At 35.4% G+C, this 16662-nt stretch overlaps 1 protein-coding gene across 5 annotated transcripts in view; it reads left to right on the top strand.

Annotated features, from left to right (window-relative positions):
- FAM227B (family with sequence similarity 227 member B) overlaps positions 1-16662 on the top strand; it is a 248255-nt gene that overhangs the window by 15949 nt on the left and 215644 nt on the right. For all 5 annotated transcript variants that reach the window (XM_060096808.1, XM_060096811.1, XM_060096810.1 and 2 more), the window contains exons 2-6: positions 231-284; positions 2556-2787; positions 10330-10391; positions 15062-15097; positions 15565-15669. In XM_060096808.1, the coding sequence (XP_059952791.1) occupies positions 234-284; positions 2556-2787; positions 10330-10391; positions 15062-15097; positions 15565-15669 (486 nt within the window). In that variant the 5' untranslated portion in view covers positions 231-233. The remainder of the gene's footprint in view (positions 1-230; positions 285-2555; positions 2788-10329; positions 10392-15061; positions 15098-15564; positions 15670-16662) is intronic.

Genomic DNA, 16662 nt, shown 5'->3' with positions numbered 1-16662 from the left:
AGAGGGAGGCCTTTTAAGAATTTGTTTTGGAGGCTCAGAATTTAAACATTGATCTCTGTCCCTTTTCAAAGTGCAAGGACTTTACAAAAGTGAATATTTAACAATATCTTACAGCTCTGAAAATTATAAATTAAGTCCAGTATCATAATGTACTGAAATAAATTAGGTGTAAGCATCATATAAACAATCTGAATTTATGTTAATGAACAATATTGATTTTATTTCATTAGAAAATGCAAGAACCTCCAAAGAACATTGAAGAATTCTTAAAGCTTCAAAACTTGGTGAGTAGAATATCCTGTTTTTTGGGACTTTGATATGTGACTGGGGCACATATCAGTCCTCTTCCTTTAGGAAAAAATAACAATTCTTTTTGATTGCTTATAGAATTACTTTGTCAATTTAAAAAGAAATTGTTGAGAGTTTGATTAGAATTACAGTAGGCTTTTGAAATTACTTTTAGAAACAGTCCTTTAAAAAATACATTCTAAAATTATATAATGTTAAAGCTATAAAGACTTTATGTGCCACTCTGATCTATCTACCTCCTTAGATGTAATTTTTTACGTTTCAAAATTACCAATATGTTTTTTTTCTGATTATGACTATGATAGTCATTTTAGAAAATTAAAAGAAAGAGATGAGCACTGAAAAGGATAAGCATCCTAATTTTATCATTTATAGATTAATCACATATATCTCACTTTTTAAAGTAGGGAAATCATTATCTAATCAGGCTGGTAGAATTTCAAGATACTTTATTCACCTCATACTGTAATTCAGTGTCTTGGACAAGAATTGTGATATCTCAAGTCTGGCATAAAGGCTACCTTTTCATAAACCTTTGTGCATATTGTAAAATCTGTTCAAATTCATTTCCATTTTAGCCTCTCCCCACTTTTCCCAAATTCATTTCCATTTTAGCCTCTCCCCACTTTCCCAATGTCCATAACGATAGCAAGTGAGGACCCATAACGTAAGGACTATGTTTTCAAATCTGGCTGTCATTCTAATTTGACAATGTTTGTCTCCAGGGAGTATATCTTGTGATCATATCTTATTTTTCTGAGATCTTTGTATTTTTGACACATCCAGATTTTAATGCTGGAAAACTTCCCCAGGTGGTTATGTGTTTTGTTTAAGATGTATGTTTATAGGATTTGGGAGAGGGCACTTATGTATCTAAGTAATATCCTCTTTTTCCAAAATGGCAGGGGCACCTAGATCCTGCTGGGAAACTTCTCCAGCATTAAAAGCTGGGTATTATTCAGGTACCTGTTATCATTAGAGAATACAGTGGGTTTAGGAAGCTTTTAAAGGAAGAAAAATGGTAGTAGAATAGACCAATGCAGGTTTAAAATTTCTGATCTGCAGACTTCAGATTTATTCCCATTTAAGCTAAATTCTTAGAATATCTTACCCAAATTCCTCTTAAAGAGTTTCATCCTGTGAAAGTTCCTACTATTCCAGAAAGCATTTTCTTATTCACAAACCTTTAATTGTGTCATCTATATTTCTTTGTTTTGGTATTAAACACTTTTATTAAAAGATAAACTTAGATTTGCAAATATGAATGTTGTGATTCCCCTTTCCTTCCCTTCATTTCCCTTTCTTTTCTTCCCTTTCCTTGTTCTCCTTCCCTTCCTGAACAATGTAGTCCTAAGGCCATTTGGCGGCCAAAACAAGGCAGCATCCACATTGGCAGGGGGAGGGGAATGTTCTTTGGTCACCCAGAGCAGCCTTTCTGAACTCAGCCACCATGGGGGAAGGTATCCATGTGATACCACAGGTGTCGGGGTCCAAGGGGGTGAGGATGGTATTCACATGTGGCCTCAGGTGGGGAGGTAGTTCAGGAAATGTGGAGGTAGGCTATGGCCTGGTATGAGAAATCAGAGCCTAAGCAGGATGAGAGGGGCATCCACATAGTGAAGAGTCTGGCAATGGATAGGAGAGATTGGCTACCTGAAAAGATGGATCAAATAAGTACATATATTTAAGATAATGGCTGCTAGGTTTTTCACTGTTGGAGATGGTAATCATAATATGGAAAGAGAAAACTAGAATGTTTGGAACTAGAATTAGAGTTATCAGTATGAACTTGTGGTTTTAATTACATAGACTGAGGAACTGTTGTAGACTGAAGGGGACTTAAAACATGATGCTTAAACACAATGTGTGATACTGAACTAGAGCCTTTTGCTATAAAGAACATTATTGATTTAGCTGATGAAACTTGAGTAAACTCAGAGAATTAGATAGGAACAATGTAACAATGCCAATTTCCTTATTCTGATGGTTTGTTTTTAGAAAATAGATGATAAAGTATTCAAGGATGATGGGGTCATCAGTCAAGTAAGCAACTTATTTTCAAATGATAAAAAGGTTTTGTAAAGCATCTGAAACTTCATGTTTTTTATCACAAATTAAAAAATGCATTTAATAAAAAATGATGCTATAGAATAAAGCCTCAATTTCAGCTCATTGATTTTTGAACTCTTCTATTTAAATTCATTTTAAAAACTGATTTAAGTTGTATTGTCTCACATTTTTTGCAGGATCACTGGCCAAAGGAAATCCATTTTGGGGATAATGATAAATTGTTATGTACTCTGAAGAAAATAAAAGAAGATAGTTCATTTACTTCAATTTATACACATCTATGGGGAAATGTCCCGCGAGTATATGATGCGGCCATAGCCATGGAGTCAAGATTAGCAGAGTGTTCAATTCTTCTGAAAAACCATGTCTCTGAAATATTTGAGTGGAACAGAATAACTTCCAGGACAAGTAAACCTTATTTTTTATATGCATAAAGTAATTGTCACTTGTGTGTGTGTCTATCACTGTGTGTGTGTATTCTCATAAAGAATGAAATCCTAAGATTTAAAATATCAAAACATAAACATAAATTTATTCTATTTTAAAACCTCTTCATTTCAAAATGGTCCAATTTGGATTTTTAGTTGAAAATGAACATTGGGATTCAAAGAAAGTGTTGCTAGGATAAAGCCTAAAACAGTTCTGACCTTTGAGCTGGAGCAGAGCCAAATATCAGGAAAACAGGGTTGCATCAACTAATATTGTTACCAGAGACAAGCAAGTCAGCAAGAGTCAGGAGATAAAAACAGACCTACAACCCAAAGTAAAAGGAGTGAGACTTGAACTATATGAGCTAAGTTAATCTGTGAGAAGTACCTAGCATTCACTATTGGATAACTGCAGACTGAGTGAAAAGCGTATCTGTAAGTAATGATAATTTTTACTACTTTTCAGTATTTATATAACCTTTACCTAGTTGTGTTTATTAACACTTTCACAGTAGTTTTAGATAATAATGGTGATTCTTATCTTTCTCTTTATTTAACGGGCAAACTTGTAATATATGTCTTTTTTTAAAAAAACATCTTTATTGGGGTATTATTGCTTTAAAATGTTGTGCTGGTTTCTGCTGTAAAACAAAGTGAATCAGCTATGTGCATATGTATATCCTCATATACCCTCCCTCTTGCAGCTTCCTCCCACCCCTCTAGGTGGTCGCAAAGCACCGAGCTGATCTCCCTGTACCATGCAGCTGCTTCCCACTAGCTATCTGTTTTACATTTGGTAGTGTATATAAGTCCATGCCACGCTCTCACCTCATCCCAGCTTACCCTTCCCCCTCCCTGTATCCTCAACTCCATCCTCTACATCTGCTTCTTTATTCCTGTCCTGCCCCTACGTTCATCAGAACCATTTTTTTTCTTTTTTTTTAGAGTCCATATATATGTGTTAGCATACTGTATTTGCTTTTCCCTTTCTGACTTACTTCACTCTGTATGACAGACTCTAGGTCCATCCACCTCACTACAAATAACTCAAGTTTTGTTTCTTTTTATGGCTGAGTAATATTCCATTGTATATATGTGCCACATCTTCTTTATCCATTCATCTGTCAGTGGACACTTAGGTTGCTTCCATGTCCTGGATATTGTAAATAGAGCTGCAGTGAACATTGTGGTACATGTCTCTTTTCGAATTATGGTTTTCTCAGGGTATATGCCCAGTAGTGAGATTGCTGGGTCATATGGTAGTTCTGTTTTTAGTTTTTTAAGGAACCTCCATACTGTTCTCCATAGTGGCTGTATCAATTTACATTCCCACCAAAAGTGCAAGAGGGTTCCCTTTTCTCCACACCCTCTCCAGCATTCATTGTTTCTAGATTTTTTGGTAATGGCCATTCTGACCAGTGTGAGGTAATCATTTCTGTAATGATTAATGATGTTGAGCATTCTTTCATGTGTTTGTTGGCAATGTGTATATCTTCTCTGGAGAAATGTCTATTTAGGTCTTCTGCCCTATTTTGGATTGGGTTTCTTGTTTTTTTGATATTGAGCTGCATGAGCTGTTTGTATATTTTGGAGATTAATCCTTTGTCAGTTGCTTTGTTTGCAAATATTTTCTCCCATTCTGAGGGTTGTCTTTTGGTCTTGTTTATGGTTTCCTTTGCTGTGCAAAATCTTTTAAGTTTCATTAGGTCCCATTTGTTTATTTTTGGTTTTATTTCCATTTCTCTAGGAGGTGGGTCAAAAAGGATCTTGCTGTGATTTATGTCATAGAGTGTTCTGCCTATGTTTTCCTCTAAGAGTTTTGTAGTGTCTGGCTTTACATTTAGGTCTTTAATCCATTTTGAGTTTATTTTCGTATGTAGTGTTAGGAAGTGTTCTAATTTCATTCTTTCACATGTAGCTGTCCCGTTTTCCCAGCACCACTTACTGAAGAGGCTGTCTTTTGTCCATTGTTTATTCTTGCCTCCTTTATCAAAGATAAACCCACGTACATATGGTCATCTTATCTCTAGGCTTTCTATCCTGTTCCATTGATCTATATTTCTGCTTTTGTGCCAGTACCATACTGTCTTGATTACTGTAGGTTTGTAGTATAGTCTGAAGTCAGGGAGCCTGATTCCTCCAGCTCCGTTTTTCATTCTCAACATTGCTTTGGTTATTTGGGGTCTTTTGTTTTTCCATACAAATTGTGAAATTTTTGGTTCTATTTCTGTGAAAAATGCCAGTGGTAGTTTGATAGGGATTACATTGAATCTGTAGATTGCTTTGGGTAGTATAGTCATTTTCACAATGTTGATTCTTCCAATCCAAGAACATGGTATATCTCTCCATCTGTTTGTATCATCTTTAATTTCTCTCATCAGTGTCTTATAGTTTTCTGCATACAGGTCTTTTGTCTCCGTGGGTAGGTTTATTCCTAGGTATTTTATTATTTTTGTTGCAGTGGTAAATGGAAGTGTTTCCTTAATTTCTCTTTCAGATTTTTCGTCATTAGTGTATAGGAATGCAAGAGATTTCTGTGCATAAATTCTGTATCCTGCTACTATACCAAATTCATTGATTAGCTCTAGTAGTTTTCTGGTAGCATCTTTAGGATTCTCTATGTATAGTATCATGTCATCTGCGAACAGTGACAGTTTTACTTCTTCTTTTATGATTTGGATTCCTTTTATTTCTTTTTCTTCTCTGATTGGCTAAAACTTCCAAAACTATGTTGAATAATAGCAGTGGGAATGGCCAACCTTGTCTTGTCCCTGATCTTAATGGAAATGGTTTCAGTTTTTCACCATTGATAATGATGTTGGCTGTGGGTTTGTCATATATGGCCTTTATTATATTGAGGTAGTTTCCCTCTATGACTACTTTGTTCAGAGTTGTTTTTTTTTTTATCATAAATGGGTGCTGAATTTTTTCAAAAGCATTTTCTGCATCTATTCAGATGATCATATGGTTTTTATCCTTCAATTTGTTAATCTGGTGTATCACATTGATTGATTTGAGTATATTGAAGAATCCTTGCATTCCTGAGTTAAAGCCCAGTTGATCGTGGTGTATGATCCTTTTAATGTGCTGTTGGATTCTGTTTGCTAGTATTTTGTTGAGGATTTTTGCATCTATATTCATCAGTGATATCAGCCTGTAGTTTTCTTTTTTTGTGATATCTTTTTCTGGTTTTGGATTCGTGGTGATGGTCGCCTCATAGAATGAGTTTGGGAATGTTCCTCCCTCTGCTATATTTTGGAAGAGTTTGAGAAGGATAGGTGTTAGCTCTTCTCTAAATGTGTGATAGAGTTCACCTGTGAAGCCATATGGTCCTGGGCTTTTGTTTGTTGGAAGATTTTTAATCACAGTTTCAATTTCAGTACTTGTGATTGGTCTCTTTATATTTTCTATTTCTTCCTGGTTCAGTCTCGGAAGGTTGTGCTTTTCTAAAAATTTGTCCATTTCTTACAGGTTGTACATTGTGTTGGCATATATTTGTTTGTAGTAATCTCTCATGATCCTTTGTATTTCTGCAGTGTCAGTTGTTACTTCTCCTTTTTTGTTTCTAATTCTGTTGATTTGAGTCTTCTGCCTTTTTTCTTCATGAGTCTGGCTAATGGTTTATCAATTTTGTTTATCTTCTCAAAGAACCAGCTTTTAGTTTTACTGATCTTTGCTGTTGTTTCCTTCATTTCTTTTTCATTTATTTCTGATCTGATCTTTATGATTTCTTTCCTTCTGCTAACTTAAGGGGTTTTTTTGTTCTTCTTTCTCTAATAGCTTTAGGTGTAAGGATAGGTTGTTTATTTGAGATTTTCCTTGTTTCTGGAGGTAGGATTGTATTGCTATAAACTTCCCTCTTAGAACTGCTTTTGCTGAATTCCGTAGGTTTGGGGTAGTCATATTTTCATTGTCATTTGTTTCTAGGTATTTTTAAATTTCTTCTTTGATTTCTTCAGTGATCTCTTGGTTATTTAGTAGTGTATTGTTAAGCCTCCATGGGTTTGTATTTTTTACAGTTTTTTCCTGTAATTGATATCTAGCTTCATAGCATTGTGGTTGGAAAAGGTGCTTGATAGGATTTCAGTTTTCTTGAATTTAGCCAGATTTGATTTGTGACCCAAGATATGATCTATCCTGGAGAATGTTCCATGAGCACTTGAGAAGGAAGTGTATTCTGTTGTTTTTGGAGGGAATGTCCTATAAATGTCAGTTAAGTTTGGCTTGTTCAGTGTGTCATTTAAAGCTTCTATTTCCTTATTTATTTTCATTTTGGATGATCTGTCCATTGGTGAAAGTGGCCTGTTAAAGTCCCCTACTCTGATTGTGTTACTGTAGATATCCCCTTTTATGGCTGTTAGCATTTGCCTTATGTATTGAGGTGCTCCTATGTTGGGTGCATAAATGTTTACAATTGTTATGTCTTCTTCTTGGATTGATCCCTTGATCATTATGTAGTGTCCTTCTTTGTCTCTTGTAATAGTCTTTGTTTTAAAGTCTATTTTGTCTGATATGAGAATTTCTACTCCAGCTTTCTTTTGGGTTCCATTTTCAAGGAATATCTTTTTCCGTCCCCTCACTTTCAGTCTGTATGTGTCCCTACGTCTGAAATGGGTCTCTTGTACACAGCATTTATACAGGTCTTGTTTTTGTATCCATTCAGCCAGTCTATGTCTTTTGGTTGGAGCATTAAACCATTTACATTTCAGGTAGTTATCAATATGTATGTTCCTAATACCATTTTCTTAATTGTTTTGGGTTTGTTATTGTAGGTCTTTTCCTTCTTTGTGTTTCCTGCCTACAGAAGTTCTATTAGCATTTGTTGTAAAGCTGGTTTGGTGGTGCTGAATTCTCTTACCTTTGCTTGTCTGTAAATGTTTTAATTTCTCCGTCAAATCTGAATGAGCTCCTTGCTGGGTAGAGTAATCTTGGTTGTAGGTTTTTCCCTTTCATCGCTTTAAATATATCCTGCCACTCTCCTCTGGCTTGAAGAGTTTCTGCTGAAAAAAATCAGCTGTTAACCTCATGGGGATTCCCTTGTATATTATTAGTTGTTTTTCTCTTGCTGCTTTTAATATTTTTTCTTTGTATTTAATTTTTGATAGTTTGATTAACATGTGTCTTGATGTGTTTCTCCTTGGATTTATCCTGTATGGGACTCTCTGTGTTTCCTGTATGGGGCTCTCTGTGCTCCTGGACTTGATTGACTATTTCCTTTCGCATGTTAGGTAAGTTTTCAACTATAATCTCTTCAAATATTTTCTCAGTCCCTTTCTTTTTCTCTTCTTCTTCTGGGACCCCTATAATTCGAATGTTGGTGCATTTAATGTTGTCCTAGACGTCTCTGAGAGTGTCCCCATTTCTTTTCATTCTTTTTTCTTTATTCTGCTCTGTGGTAGTTATTTTCACTATTTTATATTTCAGGTCACTTATTTGTTCTTCTACCTCAGTTATTCTGCTATTGATTCCTTCTAGAGGATTTTTAAGTTCATTTATTGTGCTGTTCATCATTGTTTATTTGCTCTTTAGTTCTTCTAGGTCCTTGTTAATCGTTTCCTGTATTTTCTCCATTTTATTTTGAAGAGTTTGGAACATCTTTACTATCGTTACTCTGAATTCTTTCAGGTAGACTGCCTATTTTCTCATCATTTGTTTGGTCTGGTGGGTTGTTACCTTGCTCCTTCAACTGCTGTGTTTCTCTGTCTTCTCATTTTGTTTAACTTACTGTGTTTGGGGTCTCCTCTTCACAAGCTGCAGTTTTGTTGTTCCTGTTGTTTTTGGTGTCTGCTGTCAGTGGGTGAGGTTGGTTCAGTGGCTTGTGTAGGCTTCCTGGTGGAGGGGACTGGTGCCTGTGTTCTGGTGGTTGGGGCTGGATCTTGTCTTTCTGGTGGGCAAGACCATGTCTGGTGGTGTGTTTTGGGATGTCTGTGACCTTATTATGATTTTAGGCAGCCTCTCTGCTAATTGGTGGGGTTGTATTCCTGTCTTGCTAGTTGTTTGGCATGGGGCGTCCAGCACTGGAGATTGCTGGCCATTGTGTGGAGCTGGGTCTTAGTGTTGAGCTGGAGATATCTCTGGGAGAGTCCTCACCAATTTATATTACATGGGGCCCAGAGGTCTCTTTTGGCCCAATGTCTTGAACTCGGCTCTCCCATCTCAGAGGCTCAGGCCTTCCATCAGGCCACAGCACCAAGACCTAGTCATCCACACGGCTCCAAAGTGACCTCTCTGTGATGCTCCCGAGGTTATAGTCATAGAGCTTTGTCACAATGAGAATCATCTGTGATGAGAGGGTGCTCTTTGCTCCTGTGGCATCTCTTAGGTGCACATTGGGGTTGGTTCTTTGAGTTGGAAAGACTGAAAACTGGATTAAACTGGCCACTGCAGGAAGCACTCCTGCTGCCTAGATGAAGAAGCTTTGCTCCTCATATATGTCTTAAGAATGATATTGGTTTTTCTTATAAAGTATTTTCTGTGTATTAAATAAATATAATAATTGTATTATTTAGCTATTTAATATCCTTTTTTGGACCTTGAGTTTTCAAAATCTGAGAATGTGTTTAAATACAATACTATTAAATTCACTACTGTTATAATTTTCTTATTGAATTTTTATTTTTTTTGACTGCGTTGGGTCTTCATTGCTGTGTGTGAGCTTTCTCTAGTTGCAGCGAGCAGGGGCTACTATTTGTTGCATCGCAGTGGCTTCTCTTGTTGTGGAACATGGGCTCTAGTTGTGCAGGCTTCAGTAGTTGTGGCATGCAGGCTCAGTAGTTGTGGCTTGCAGGCTCCAGAGCGCAAGCTCAGTAGTTGTGCCACATGGGCTTAGCTGCTCTGTGGCATGTGGGATCCTCCTGCACCAGGGCTCCAAACTGTGTCCCCTGCATTAGCAGGCAGATTCTCAAGCACTGTGCCACTAGGGAAGTCCCTTATTGAATTTTAAATTATTTTAATCTTAAAAAATATTTTTGAAATTATACAAGCTACATATATATAGTCGTGTGTGGCTATATAAACATATAGGGAGAGGGAGAGCACATGTGTATGCTTTTAAAAAATAATTTTCTGTATATTCATTGTCCTCAATGTGTAAATATCAGAGCTTGGACTCAAGTCTAGGTTATCTGACTTCAAAGCCCCCCATAGTCTTTCACTGGGCCATCATGCTCCAAAGTACTGTACTGTATTGAATATAAGGTGACAGTGAAACAACCAAATGTAAGTGGCTGAGCTGTTTGAAAAACATGGGCTTGTTCAGTAGTAAGGGATTAAGGTAAAACTTTGGATATAGGAATAACTAGTAAAGATATATTAGTTGGAGCATGACATTTCTAAATAGCCATAGGAAACAGGAGATATAATTATTCAACTAAGACTGTGTGTGTCTAGCATTATGCTTGTCAAAATAGCTAGTTGATCTCATTGAATGGTTTTATATATAATCTACTTAAAGTATTTAAATTTTTTCAATTTTAAAGGCTATTTATATATTTATATGTTGTGAATTCTCATTTTTTTAAAGGTTCTCATGGAAAATTGGAACAATATAAGGCATTTCTAAGGAATTACTGTAAGGAAAAGAAGGTAATGGTATTGTATTTGTTTTCATCTTCCTTAAAAAATTATATTTTCACAGAAAATATAATCACTATAATTTCATAGATAAGTACTAATAACGTTAAAAAATTTCCTTTTAGTCTTTTATCATCTATCCCTGTGTTTTTAAAATATTTGGACTCATATTTTTCTTTACACACTCAATATGAGTGTTGGCATTTTCACATCACTACAAGTTATTTGAAGACTTATATTTCATCCTCTGGTTATTTAAAAATTTATAACATCTTAGGGATACAGGTCCTATATCAGTCATTTTCCTTTAGGAAAAAAATAACAGTTATTTTTACTGCCTGTAGAATTACTTTGTTAATTTTTTTTAAATCTCTTTGAGAGTTTGATTAGAATTATATTTGGAATTACTTTGAGAAACTTAGTCCTTTTCAAAAATACATTCTAAAATTAAAGCTATAAAGACTTTCAGTGCTACCACTTGTCCATCCACCTCCTTAAATGTTCTTTAAATTTCAAAATTACTTTTTATGTTTTCTTCCTGATTATGACTAAGGTAGTCATTTTAGAAAATTAAAACAGATAAGCACTAAAAAGGCAAGCATCTTAATTTTATCATTTATAAATAAATTTCATATATCTCACTATTGTCATTTTCATTGTTCTTTAGAAATATTTTAGAAAATTCAAATTAAACTGTATTTCTAATTCATTAAATGTTTTATGGAATTTTCATCATTAAATATCATTCTACATCATTTCCAAAAATAAACTAATGTAATAGCTCTTTTGTTGGACGTTTAGGTTAGTTTTCATTATTCATTATTATTTACAAAAGTTCTGTGAACATATTTGGAGCTAAAAATTGTGCTTATCATGATTATTTTCTTAATATAAATTTCAGAAGTGGAACCACATGGGAAAAATGTGAAAAGCTAAGTGTTTTGATACATACTGCCAAAATGTTTTCTAGAAAGGTGGCACCAATTTGTATTCGTAACAATAGAGTTTGTGATTGATCCCTTACCCATCCCCTTGTCAATATTTAACATTATATTTTTTAATGTTTGCAAATTGATAGGCATAAATGTTATCAGTTGCATACATTTCACTAATGAAGTTGATTTTTTAGGTTTTTATTAGCTTTTGTGTTTCTGTTATTATGAATTGCCTATTTATGAACTTTGGGCATTTTTTAGCTGTTCTTCTATTTCTAAGAGCTGTTTATGCTTTAAAACTATTAACCCTTCTCAGTAACATATGTTATACATACTTATATTACTTTCTTGGTTGCCTTTTAACCCAAAAGTATTTTTTCACTGTATAGAATTTTATATTTTCATGAATCTGTAATTTTTTATTGAAATCTTCTGCCTTTAGTGCCATAATATTAAGAAAGCTTTCTTCATTACAAGATCATACTTATATTCACTTGTGTTCTCTTATATTGTTCTTACAAATTAATTTTTTTGTGTTTAACTCCAGTGTTTTTCTTTGTGTAAGGGAGTAAAGCATAAGGATGTTATTTTAGGTCTATCAGTAGATTTGTGTGCTTTTTTTAAAAATTTATTTTTTTATTGAGGTAACATTGGTTTATAGCATTACATAAGTTTCATGTGTACAACATTATATTTCTACTTCTGTATACCCTACAGCATGCTCACCACCAAAATACAGATTCTGCCTGTCACCACATATTTGATCTCCTTTACTCATTTAGCCCTCCCCACTACCCTTTCCCCTCTGGTAACCACTACTCTATTCTCTTTATGTGTGTTAGTTTTTCCTTTGGTTTGGTTTGTTCATTTATTTGGTTTGTTTTTGCTTTTGTTTTTATATTCCACATATAGTCACGTAAAAACGTGTGATTGTCTTCATATAAGTTCTACACATTCCCTGTTAAATGTATTCCTAGGTATCTTAAATTTTTATTACTAATGTCCATGAGATTAGTTTTCCATTATGTAATTAAATGGGTTATTGTTGGTATATAGAAAATTATTATTGGTATAGGTATATTACTCAACAATGTTACCAGTTTCTCATCTTGTCTGACTGACTCAGAAAGAATGCTAGTACTTTGCTATTAGGTACAACTTTAAATGTTTAGATAACTTTTTTCAGATTGAAGAAATTTACTCCAAGTTTATTAAAGATATATGGATGTGGGTATAGATGTAGATTAAATATTAGATTTGAATATAGATATTGTTGTGCACAAAAACTAAAAACCTCTTCATGGTTTGAAATGGAGAGGAAAATAATCCACTATGATGATAGCAAAAGCTATTTTAAGCCTTTCATGTGTGAATGTGACAGATTACATTAACAGCTTTTCAGAAGTTGAACCATTCTTATATTAGGATATATTTTTAATGCATTACTGGATTTGGTTTGCTTTTTGGATTTTATATCTATGTTTGATAAGTTATGATTATCTTTTTTGGTTTTGGTATAAAAATTATACATACTTCAGAAAATTAGTTACTTAGCTTGATCTCTTTAGTCTATAGAGTTTGTTGAATATAGGGATATCATTTGTTCTTGATGTTTGGCAAAGTTGCTTGTGAACTTTTATTGATTTTATTTATATTTTGCAGAGGGAATAGGTAGGTTGGTAGAAAAGCTGTCTGGAAGTTAACAGGTCCATAAATACCAACTTGTGTAGATTGTCAAAACATGATATTCAGTGAAAAAAAGCAAATTACCAAGTAATATCTACAGTTAATATCATTCCTTTAAATTCTAAACACATACCAAAAGTCTGTATATTCTTGCTATATATATATATACACATATATGTAAAAGTATTTTAATGGAATTGAGCGGGTGCAAACCAAGCAAGTGATAGTGACTATCTCAAGGAAGGGGAACACACGGTTTGAACTAGAGATCGTAGTAAAAAGGGATCTAATTTTATATTTTATTATATGTAAACTTCATATTTTATCTTAAATAGTCTTAAGCAAATACTAAAATAACAGTAATCCATTCTAGGTTGTGGGAACATGGGAACACTGGTAGTTACATTATTCATTGTGATTTCTGTATTAATTTTCAAAAGAATTTCAAAAATTCTAATGAATTTTATCAGATGGCTTTCCAGGATCTATTGAAATGACCTTTAGATGAATTACACTAACAAAAGTTTTAATAATAATTTTTATTAAATATGTTTTTTGGCTGCATTGGGTCTTCGTTGCTGCACGTGGGCTTTTCTCTAGTTGCGGCGAGCAGGGGCTACTCTTCATTGCAGTGCACAGGCTTCTCATTGCGGTGGCTTCTCTTGTTGTGGAATGTAGGCTCTAGGCATGCGGGCTTCAGTAGTTGTGGCTTGCGGGCTCTAGAGAGCAGGCTCAGTAGTTGTGGTGCACGGGCTTAGTTGCTCCGTGGCATGTGGAATCTTCCTGGACCACGGCTTGAACCTGTGTCACCTGCATTGGCAGGCAGATTCTTAACCACTGTGCCACCAGGGAAATCCAGTATTTTAACATGAATTATTTATATTTTTGTGGTATCTTTTCCAGGTTGTATGACCAAGAACTAGTTCTGTGTTACTATTACTCTGTTCCTTGAAAAGTGTTTCTTTGCTTCCTGCAGAATAAAGCCAGGACTTTGAGATTAACATTACATCTTTCTAAATCTGATGCCGTCTTTAATGACCAATTATATCTGTACCTGTCAAGCACATATCCTTCTTTCTTATAATTGATCTCACTTTCCTTCTCTTTTTTATCCCTTTGCACATTTTTTTAAAATGCCAATAATGTGATCCTCTTTCATTTAGCAATCTGTAATCATCCTTTCAAATTGGTTTCCTATGTCTTCTCTTAAATAATATATGTATGTGTGTATGTGTATAAAATTTGCCTGTAAGCTTATGTATTTGGGGAGGGAATGGGTATATGGAAAATAATAAACAATATATTAACATGTCTAGATGATCAAAAACTAATTTATACAGAAGGCTTCTTATTCTCTGTGTAAAGTAGTGTGGTGGACACAAAGATGTGCCTCCCAGATTCCCCTTCCAGGAATGACCCGTTGCCCCAACTGCTGAGAGTGCTGTTAGGGGACACCCTTCAGCTGCAGCCCCTTCAGGGATTGCCTCTCACAGAGAGAACTTCCTCTCCCAAGTAAACGACCATCCAGGAGCCACTCACATACAATGACTAATCAAGTTGGAAACAGAAAGGCCTGGCAGTTTCAACCCAGTGCAGGACAACTACTATGGGTCCTTTCAGTTCACAAGCTCTGCCTAGGGTCAGGGCTGTTAGACTTGCATCATAGCTGACTTCTCAATCTTCCCTCTCCTCTTGCCTTCCATAGATATTGATCCCAAAGGCACTCCCAATAAACATTGTGAACACTAAATTCTACCTCACAGTCTGTTTCCCAGTGGACCCAAACTGCAATAAGTAGCTTGTTTATATTTCTATCATAGCCTTTACCTCTTTGTGTTTTGTATACGTATCTGATTCCTCTCTTGCCCTCTGACTAACTTGAGGGCAAGCAATATCTTTGCATTCCCAGCATCTAATACAGCAACAGCATTCTAGGCCTCAGTAAGAGATGCATACACACACACACACACACACACACACACACGTTAACTGAACAAAGTTACAAAGTATAAAAATTCTTAAATTTAGAATTTTAAAGATTTTATTTTAAATGTTTTCCAGCTTTCAGATGACATGGAGACAAAGAAGGATATAGAGGTATTTACAATTTGTTTTATGAGATTATATATCAAAAGTATTATGTGGATCTAAAAGAATGTTTACAATAAGATAGATATAGCTATAAATTTAGATAGGGGCCCCAGGAGAGAAAGTTGGAAACAAATACAGAAGTGTTCTTTTTCTGCCTAGTCCATTTCTTTATGTGTATGTAGTGTAGCTAAAATTCTTGGTAATTTGAGCTATGTCAAAATTAGTTCTGAAGTAATTGTTTTTACTTTTAGATTTAGCATATGAATATGTCAATGCTCTTAATTTCATAGAAACAGATAATATGAAGATTTTTCTTAGGTGGGATAAATATATTTTACTTATTTTTAGTAAAAATATGTAAAATAATTATGTTAATAAATGATAGTTAAATATCTGTCTTCTGTAGACATATGAGACTACTATACTGAAAAGAATGAAGTAATTCCTGTTCTGTGGTATTTCCCTCTTTCTAGGGTTGCAACTTCCCAGGATTCAGAACAAATGAGCTTACTCAACTACCCAGACATTTGAATGCTGAACGAATTTATCTTTTTATTTTAAAATCCCATAACTTTGACGTATGTAAACATTATTTTATTATTATTGTGTGATATATTTTGAGAATATCATTTAATGAATTAGACCTTAATTTTAAGCTATGACAGATCAGGTGTTAAGCAAGATTTAATTCTTTTGGGCATTAAGTGTGGCAGGAAAGACCAGTGACTTTTTTTTTTTTTTTTTTTTTGCGGTGTGCGGGCCTCTCACTGTTGTGGCTTCTCCCTTTGTGGAGCACGGGCTCCGGATGTACAGGCTCAGCGGCCGTTGCTCACAGGCCCAGCCGCTACGCAGCATGTGGGATCCTCCCAGACCGGGGCACGAACCCGTGTCCCCTGCATCAGCAGGCATACTCTCAACCACTGCGCCACCAGGGAAGCCCCAACCAGTGACATTTTTAACACCCTAATCTCCAGAAGAGAGTGTATTAGATTCTGTGTTACTGCCTCAGGAGTCTGAGGTTGCCAGTGTGCATTGGCTTGGCATGTGACTGTAACAGGTGTTTTACTCCCCCTCTTCCTGCTCTGTAGCTCAGGATATGTTAGCCTGCTCATTTTGATCCCAAAATAATTTATGAGAGCCCTTCCCCACACCCTACCTTTTGAACCTCCAAGTGTCTGGGGCATTTTTAAGAAATATCCCTACAGAGAAGCCAATTGATGAAAAACTGCAGGCATAGGAAGGTAACTAGATCATTGGACACCGATTGCCAGGGATAGGATGAGGGCTGAGTGGTTACTGGTAGTGATTTCCCACCCACTTAAATGTTAAGCGGTCACCTAAAAAGGTTTCTGTTTCCTGGGGACTTGAACAGTGCTCCTTGTACCTCCAGGCAGATTCCTCTCAAGACAGTTCTCTAAGAGGGACTTGGCCCCTAGTAGGCCCTCTTCCCATCCCTCACCCCCAGCCTTCCTGTGGCTCTTTCTTTCTCAACACAAAATCCCTGTTTTCTATCCTGCTATAGTACTCTATAGTCCTTCAGAAGGAGTATAATCAACCATTAAATTTGGATG

The sequence above is a fragment of the Mesoplodon densirostris genome, chromosome 4, assembly GCF_025265405.1.
Source record: "Mesoplodon densirostris isolate mMesDen1 chromosome 4, mMesDen1 primary haplotype, whole genome shotgun sequence".
In the NCBI taxonomy this organism is placed as follows: domain Eukaryota; kingdom Metazoa; phylum Chordata; class Mammalia; order Artiodactyla; family Ziphiidae; genus Mesoplodon; species Mesoplodon densirostris.
This window is presented reverse-complemented; position numbering and strand designations above follow the sequence as displayed.